Source organism: Limulus polyphemus, unplaced genomic scaffold, assembly GCF_000517525.1.
Source record: "Limulus polyphemus unplaced genomic scaffold, Limulus_polyphemus-2.1.2 Scaffold2656, whole genome shotgun sequence".
In the NCBI taxonomy this organism is placed as follows: Eukaryota; Metazoa; Arthropoda; class Merostomata; order Xiphosura; family Limulidae; genus Limulus; species Limulus polyphemus.
The window spans coordinates 107590-117334 of record NW_013668266.1 but is presented as its reverse complement, the minus strand read 5'-3'; the positions used below and the strand labels follow the sequence as shown (position 1 = coordinate 117334).

The 9745-nt window shown below is 31.3% G+C and overlaps 1 protein-coding gene across 1 annotated transcript in view; it reads right to left on the bottom strand.

The window, feature by feature from the left end:
* LOC106467550 (WD repeat and FYVE domain-containing protein 3-like) overlaps positions 1-9745 on the bottom strand; it is a 104378-nt gene that overhangs the window by 52090 nt on the left and 42543 nt on the right. The window contains exons 20-25 of the mRNA XM_022395746.1: positions 8171-8520; positions 7069-7278; positions 4964-5136; positions 3722-3950; positions 2315-2451; positions 205-316 (exon numbers count right to left, since the gene is read on the bottom strand). Coding sequence (XP_022251454.1) covers positions 205-316; positions 2315-2451; positions 3722-3950; positions 4964-5136; positions 7069-7278; positions 8171-8520 — 1211 coding nt within the window. The remainder of the gene's footprint in view (positions 1-204; positions 317-2314; positions 2452-3721; positions 3951-4963; positions 5137-7068; positions 7279-8170; positions 8521-9745) is intronic.

Sequence of the window (9745 nt, the reverse complement as noted above, 5' to 3'; positions counted from 1 at the left end):
TGGGCTACTCTTTTACCAATGAACAGTGGGATTGACCGTCACATTATAACGCCCCCACGGCTGAAAGGGCGAGCATGTTTGGTGTGACGGGGATTCGAACCCGCTACCCGCAGACTGCGAGTCGAGCGCCCTAACCACCTGGCCATGCCAGGCCCCTGTTCATCAAAGAGAACTTCATTGACATTTTAGTGTTAGCTGACTCACCAAGATACCCAAACAAAACTCCACCAAGTGTTCTTGCTGGACCTGTGAGGTGACCTGCTGAGTTGTGAAGTATCCTTATAGGTGTGGCATTCTCATGAGAAGACATACCCATCTGCACAAGAAAACAAAATAAATCTTACTTTTTACATGGAGATATGCAACATTTCTTTTAAAAGTGGAACCACATGAACTGATAAAGATTTTCTTTTAAAATGATTGTTTCATATTTTTGTCCTAGTCCACCATTTGTACCAAATTTAATAACCAACCACATTTACTCGATGGAAGGTTACTTGTACTATCTGAGCATGATCCTAAAGATGAGTATAAAAGCTTAGCAGGTTTGTTTTGAATATGAAATATACCTCATCCAATAGTTCTGATTCTGATAAACAGACTGATATTTTATGAAAACATGATGCGTTACAAAATATTAAGATCAATTAATTCTTCCCTATAAACTTTTCAGCTTTCATCAGCTTTAAAACAGATCCTAGTAATGCCTTTATGAAGTAGCCTACTTTCTCAAACAGTTCACAGATCATGACTTCACGAAGTAACCTATTTCCCCTAACATGTGTGGGTTACGCCTTTACAATGTAGCTTTTTTCCCAACACAGTTCACTGATGATACCTTAATGACATTGCCTGGTTTCCCAAATTGTTCATTAATTATGTTTCTATAATATAGACTATTTTCCAGTTCTTCATTTAACATGACATTTTATCTCATGTTACTCTGTCCAAAATATTGATTATGCATTTCCCTTCGCTTTTCTTCCGAAAGAACAGACTTTACAAACTTATTTTCTTATTAATGGTCTATAAAATCATATCAATTTTCCAAATAATATAAACAGAGATCGTGGTTTACCAATTATAAATTTTTCTGCCTTGTCTGATGTTGAAAAATGTTCTCAATATTATTGTTCTAAAATAATTCTTGATACTACTTAAAAGACACGTATCAAATATAAAAACAGACTGTATATATTACATCATAAGTGAACAGAGTCACTATAATTCATCATAGGATCAAACACAAGTTTTATTTTATACAGCTGGTAATATATATTTTTAAATATTCTAAATTTCTGACAACAAAGAAAGGAAACTGTATTATCATCAATTTAAAATTTAAAAAAAAAGCAAAAAAACTGACAAACTAAGTGCTGTACATGTATATTTAAAGATATAAAAATTTTATCTATATCTATTATGAATCTCATATAGAACAAAGAAAATATTTCATACATAAAGATTTAGTGGCAAAGACAACAACAGTCTCTGCCAAAACATCTGGCTCATGGGTCTAAAATTTGTGTTTTTAACTTAATATTCCAGATCAGTCTCTCCATAGTCCAAATATACAAAATAAATATGCAAATTTTCTATAATAAGTACTTCATAAGCATCTTGATTATTGCTTGAAAATTATAAGTATGTATAAATGTTTCATAAACATCTAAGTTATTACTTGAACATTATTGGTATCTCTGTAAAAAAAAAAAAGATATATCACGACAGTGAAGATTGTGTAACATTCAACATACTTGTAAGCCAGCACTTTCCAACAATTCTAGTTTTAAGATGAATGAGATATTTGGATAAAGAAACAAATTATGATATGTTCAAAACCTAATATAATAATGGTCTCTGCTGCTTTTAGTTACTGTCTGCATTTTACAATAAAAACCAACCTACACTAAAACAAACTAGTCTACAGAACTAAATGGGCCACAGTCGAACCTTACTTTCAATTGAGGAAGTTGCAAGTCAATAATGACTTTTTTTCAAATTGGTAAAACTATACACATTTGTTTTATATTAATATAAAACTTGGATTAAAAGAACTTGCCATTTTTAATATAAAACTTGGATTAAAAGAACTCACCATTTTTAATATAAAACTTGGATTAAAAGAACTCACCATTTTTAATATAAAACTTGGATTAAAAGAACTCGCCATTTTTAATATAAAACTTGGATTAAAAGAACTCACCATTTTTAATATAAAACTTGGATTAAAAGAACTCACCATTTTTAATATAAAACTTGGATTAAAAGAACTCACCATTTTTAATATAAAACTTGGATTAAAAGAACTCACCATTTTTGCAATTGATCTTGAATCCTTCTTGCTGTAAACCTTACGAATCTTGGCCAAAGTCATTACGGAAACGGAAGTGGCATTAAGTCCAAATACCGCCTTCTCCTCAGGTACAACTGAGGGACTTGGATCTGATTCTAAAGGAGTCAGAAAACAAAGCAAAGACTGGAAAAAGTACTTTTATGGAGTTAATAGTGTTGTCGTAGAAGAGACCAATTACATTCTTCTAACTTACAATTAGCCTGAAGAAGCTATCGTTCTATGTAACAAGTAAAAATGTTACTTCAAAATGAGAAACTTATTTTTCTAACCATGAATAACTGTTTAATACAAATAATGTCAACTGTGTTTTAAATTATTAGTAATATGTACTTGGAAATACTGATACTTATTTTAGCTAAAACTATGAATGTGCTGTAAGCTTTATTTCAATGTTTTAATTTAAATATTTACTAGAGAGCACAGGATGTTATGATCTTAAAAATTTGTATAGTGAGTAAAAGGTGAGTGCCATCTAAATACAAGTAAAGTGAAACAGTGAATCAACGAGTATTAAATTAGCAATTAGTGAAAGTTTGTTCGTTTGAAGTTAAGCACAAAGCTACACAATGGGCTATCTGTGCTCTGCCCACCACGGGTATCAAAACTCAGTTTCGAGCGTTGTAATTCCGCAGACATACCACTGTGCCACTGGGGGGCATTAATGAAAGAGAAGCTAATGAGCAATTAGTGAGTGATTTTACGTGTAAGTTTATATATAAGTTAGACCTACATCTTTTCAGAATTTATGTTCAAAAATTTATGTATTTCAAGTTAGGCCTACAAGTAAATGCGGCTGAAGCAAATGTTTATTGAAGAAATAAATTAAATTGTTATTGTTACATAGACTGGACTTGGACATTATTTTTGCCAAATAATCCACAAGACACCACCCAATGATAGAACATGTTACAATAAATGAATTTAAAAAGTCACATTAACTCATGCTATTAAATAATATTCTCACGTGAATGTTGAAAAAAATTAGCTTTGTGAATAAGTACAAAACAATAGAGTGAAATAAACATTTATTTTTGTAAGTTCTTTTGTTGTTGTTAAACGATGACACATGTTAAAAAAATAAAGAACACGTTCCCATGCAACGAAAGTTAGATAAATTTATCCTTACTTGAGCTAATTGCCTTTTAGAAAAGAATTATGTTAAGTAAACTTATTCAGTAGCTTAGTATCTTTGCTGTTTTTAATTTCTGACAGGTATCAAATTCTATCTTGTGTATCTGTGTGTCATTTTTTTTCATTTGCCAGTGATGTTCTCTAACAAAGTCAAATATTTACTTGTTTTCTGGATTTTTTTATCATAAATTTTTCTTAAAAAACAATGTCTCAAACCAAAGACCCTCAACCTACTGCTCTGACTCGTTCCCTGAAGGCAGCCAATGTATGTGGGACCGAGTTTGTAGAGTAAGTTTACAGTTGAAGCTGACAAAACATCTTCCACTAGCAAACATGGTCCTTGTCGCCACTGTAAGGTTGATGGACGACGAAACTGAGGAGGTGTTCCAATAAAACCATATACAGAACTAGCAATTGTAAGGTTTGCTGCTCCACCACCAGGGTTCTGAGATATGTAGTGCAACTGCAAAAAAGGCATTCTCAAAAGTCAGGTCAAATTTTGATTGTCACTCATGATTTGATATATCTGAGTTCTATTTCTCACTAGCATCATATAAAAAGTAACTGTTATTTTTTGCTAGATTTCACAAAAAATGTTTACCAACATTAAAAAACATAATATAATATATAATAAATATATATAAATGTATAATGTTATGAGATTTAACCTATTTAACTAAACATTTCTGTTTCTGTGTTATAATTTGTAGTTATTCTCAAACAAAAAAAGCATAATTTAAATTTATTTCCTAATTTTTATGGTATTTACGAGGTCTGTCAAATTGACAGACCCCATATAGTTAGGGTAGAGAAAATAACAGACAAAATATAAAGTTTTACTGAAAACAAACATTTGAAATGTATGTAGGAGGTTTTAGAGATTACTAAAATAATATTTGAGATTTTTGGGAAGAAGAATGATTTTTGAATGATGACATGAAAATCACTTCACACTCGGACTTCTAACAAAACAGACTTGATATTTTCACAAACAAATCTTTAGTAAAAATACTTCACTAAAAAATCTGAATTTTTGTGTACAAAAGACTTGGAATCATTACTAAAAGTCTACCAAATTTTGTGAAGATACACATACAGCATTAAAAGTTATAGTATAAATATTTAACCTGTGCAAATGTGTATACAAACTTGTGTATTTTATACTGAGCCCATCGTGAAAGAAACAATATTTGGAGTTTTCAAAAAACATTTGATAATGTACCATTTCAAACAATAGAAGGAAGGGTAATAAAATTATAATATACAAGTACTATCTTTATTTACAAAAAAAAACAATTCACAATACTTAAATGTACGCATCCACTTAGCTTTTGTGATTCACCTTTAAACAGTACACACCAAGTATTAAAATATTACATATTACAAGCAATTCACATCATTAAATAAGCTAATATCAAATCTTTGGTAAATAACTATACAGTGCAACTGATCAACACAAAAATATATTTCATTTACCTTTTGAGTACTTAGATGTTTTCCATCCAAATATACTGTCATGGAACTATTTTTCAATACAGCTCTGTTCAGAACAATCACCAGATGGTGCCACTGACCTTCCTGTAGTAATTCTGGTGACCAGATACTGACACAACTTTCATCTTTAACTTCTGGTTCCCAATCACAGCAACCTACAAACAATATTTCATTAATTAAATTATATGTTAATTATCAAATAATGAATTTTAACTAAATGTGTTTCTTGACATAATAACATCACTTAATTTTGTTATAATTTCTACCAAATATTAGGGATTGTAAATATACAACACTAAATTTATTCAGTATTTCCACAAGAAGTCTGCATCATTATGTATAAAGGAATATCTTTAAAATATAAGATACATTTTAAATGCAGTGGAGAATTGTCTTGGATTCAAACACACTGCTTCCCAATAGTTTAAAATATTGCAAAATATAATATTCAGTAGTTGAAAATAACAAGACCTTATATCACAAACCTTTTCCTTGAAGAAGTAGAGGAATGTAAATTAAATATCGCTTGCAATACAAGAGATTTCGAGATAAAATTGGATGAAAACTTCATATAAAACTAGATGGGTAACAGTTGTCTTAGTGACAGAAAATCTAAAATAAAGTTTCTTCATACTCTACTAAGTGCATTTTTTATTAATATGAAAATCAGCTAGTCATAATCATGTGGCAGCAATTTCAGAAACAAGAACAAATGAAACTACAAAACCCATTTATAAATACGTGCCTCAAAAATTCTTATAAAATGTCCTACCAGTGCTAATTTTATACATAGTTAAAATATATTTATGCCCTAATACTTTAACGAGCCATTGTACATTACTGACCATTATATCACTAATAAGATCATTCAACTAGTAGCAGAGGGTATGTTTATAAAGATAACAACATAGCAATTTGTCAACGTATATAAAGTAATGAAATTCACATTTAATAATTCTTTATTTCTTTTACAAAACATCTATCATCATGACAACGTTATGGCCGTGAGTTCTATATCAGCTTCTGATTTTTGAATTTTTATTTTTTTATCAACAAACTTCACTTAAAGAATTTCAGTTTCGTTCCCTTTGGATCTTACGTTGTTCCAGGTATCTTCATAAATCTTGCTGTTTTTAAATCTTCCAAACAATAACCAGTTTTCTTAATTATAAATAAACATCTATATATTAAACTGGCAGTATTAGAAAGATTTCAAACTTCTTTCCTAGATACTGTTGCCTGCAAGTTAAGTAAATGTTCAATGATTACAACACATCACAAAACAACCTTTTTTTTTTCCCATTCTTTTTGTACACTTCATAATAAAACTCCTTGTTCACAAGATTTCTATGTTATTTGGTGAGTACTTTATTTAGGAAAGCTTTCAACTCAGTGACGTATTTGAACTACTTCACAGAGACGGTCAACTATGCAAAAAAAGCTACGTAATCGTCCACTTTGTTTTATTAATAAGGTAATCAGCCAACTAACCACCACCCAAAGTTTAATGTGCCAATAATTTAAAAACAAAAAGTATACAATGGTGTCCTTGTACACAGCATATCATGGCTTAACAACAATGAAAAATTCTTAAACTTGTTAGTGACATTTACTCTCACATTCAGTTTCTATGAGCCGACAAAGAAGTGATTCTTGAGTCGTGAATATTTTATTGTAGCCTTGAAGTGTTATGAACCATAAACCTTGCCCTGTTTTCCCCATCAGATTACACCATTAAGTGTTTATCTATTCAAATTAACGAATGAACATTAAAGGTATGTTCCAAATGTGTTAAGAGTTTTACTCACGAACGAGCCAGTCAGGTCAGAACAACAAAACATTCTAGGTGACAATCAGAAACCAACACAAAAAAATGTTAAACTGTAACTTCTTTATTCCTTAAGACTATTACTTGATGAAATACCAAAGAACTGAACTTGTATTGTTTTAATAAAGTAATAACCCATTGGTATACAGACTACTTTACTTCTCCTACTCACTTTTCTGTTCATATGATTGTTTCACAATAATTCCCAGATATCCTTGTAAATAATACTACTTTTTTTTTAGATCAAACTAAAAGTTACCTGATTGAGGCATTGGCACTTCTTGAGTGCTTATAAGAAGAGCACCATCTTGAGCAGAGAGCAGAAGGCTTAAGCAAATTAGATGATCTTCTCTGCCTTGAATATTCCTAACAAGAGTTAAGAAGCGTACCGGTTGGGGAGGACCAAACTTATCAACACAAGTCCACGTAGAAAAGCTAAGGCCTGGCTGAGGAGGAAACATTCGATCCCCTGCAATCAAATTACATCAAACATTTGGTGAATTTAAAATATAGTAGAAGAATCTTCTCTAACACCACCAGTAAGCTCCACTTAGTTAAATTAATCAATTTAATTGTTACTTCAAATTATTTTCGTACCTCCAAATGTATTAGTTGATTTTTAATGTGTTTATTATTTAATTACCTAGTTATTCTGATCCCTTCCATAGTTTGATTACAAAAAGAGACAGAGTACACAGATTCTATGGTTTCTGCAGATAAAATGCTAAATATGAAGTTGCTAAGATAGGTATGATGATTCAAAAAGGCTTAAGGTTTGTTTCAATATTTAAAGACCAATAGACAATGTACAAGTTTAATTTTGTCTAAAGATTTTCAGGAAACTTGCTTGCACTTTGGTTAAACATACTGAAAAGTTTAAGGATTGATGTTAGAGAAAGAAAAAAATAAATGTTTTGACATTAATAAAATGTAGTTTATGAACTTCGTAATCACTGACTTATATATATCATTAGAAAGGTCTTGTAAAGGTTTAGTTTTGGTCACAATTAACTGCTTATCCCTAATGGCCAAATAACATCTTGTTACTTAGTTTTATTGTAAGCCTCATAACTCCCATATAAAATAAGAATTCATACAATTAAAAGTATCTTTAAATACAGTTCCTATCAGGATAAACAACTTAGTCTTTGAAAAATACTCTTATAAAAAAAGCCTAACTAACTACTTGGCACTAGTCACAAATCAAACCTACTTTTTACTTAGAATGAAAATAAATGAAGTATTGAAAACCATTTTTTCTGAATTTCACAAGTATTTTCTTGCAACAGTACATACTAAAGACAACATACAGAATTTGGCTTTAAAAGTTTTAGTGGAGTGAATTGGATCTGATAACTTGCCTGTACCAATTCCTCCAATGACAGTTGATTCGGCTCCTAGAGCAACCATCCCCACACCTACAACAGATGGTCCACTCACACTCTGTGGGGCTACAGAAGGCAAATAAAGGCAACTAAACCCCTCACAGCTCATGTCAAACTCTACAAATGGTGGTGTAACTGCTGTACCATGTAGTCTACAATCTCTAGGTGTGGTCATAGAAACTAAGGTTTTGACTCGAGTAAGAGGCACAGGCCCACCACTTCTATGATTGGCTGGACGACTTTCATTCTTGGATAATCTTTCCTGTTCAAGTCCCAGTTCCTCAAAGCTTCTACAACAGAGTGGAGACCCCATTCGCAAGAATTCCCTACAGAAATAAAACTGATGAAGTAGCTAGAAAACTCAATCAGTTTTCATGCAGTTATAATTTAATCACATCATCAAAAGTGTAATCGAACTAAGGATTATTGTTATTTTAGCATCCTTAAGTTTCCCAAAAGTCATATTTCACTTGCAAATAGTTTATAACTGGGTAGATTTTCTGCACCTGAACAAAACACTGTCATACTTTTATCTACATCTATAAGAATTAGTAGTGTAACAACAGACTGCATGCTATACATCAAAAGTTTTACAGTTTCCAAGCTATTTCTACAAAGTAGAAAAGCAATTAACTTAATTAACTTTCAAGAACAAAGCAAAATAAAAACAAATTATAGAGGGTCTAATGTGATATACCAAATATAATTAACAAAAATCATTTTACAGTATGGATGATTTAACACTTCACTGCGACTGTTGGTAGATTATTAGTGACAGCCTCACTGGTGTAAACACAGACAAAGTAATGAATGATTGACAACAACCATTTTACAGTATGAATGATTTAACTGAGGCTGTCACTAATAATCTACCAACAGTCGCAGTGAAGTCTGGTGTAAACACAGACAAAGTAATGAATGATTGACAACAACCATTTTACAGTATGAATGATTTAACTGAGGCTGTCACTAATAATCTACCAACAGTCACAGTGAAGTCTGGTGTAAACACAGACGAAGTAATGAATGATTGACAACAACCATTTTACAGTATGAATGATTTAACTGAGGCTGTCACTAATAATCTACCAACAGTCACATTGAAGTCTGGTGTAAACACAGACCAAGTAATGAATGATTGACAATAACCATTTTACAGTATGAATGATTTAACTGAGGCTGTCACTAATAATCTACCAACAGTCACAGTGAAGTCTGGTGTAAACACAGACAAAGTAATGAATGATTGACAACAACCATTTTACAGTACGAATGATTTAACTGGTGCCGCACTAATAATCTACCAACAGTCACAGTGAAGTCTGGTGTAAACACAGACAAAGTAATGAATGATTTACAACAACCATTTTACAGTATGAATGATTGACAATAACCATTTTACAGTATGAATGATTTAACTGAGGCTGTCACTAATAATCTACCAACAGTCACAGTGAAGTCTGGTGTAAATGCCGACAAAGTAATGAATGATCCAGATTTTGTAAAATTAATCTAGCAACAATAATTAAACATACAAGAATATACTAATTC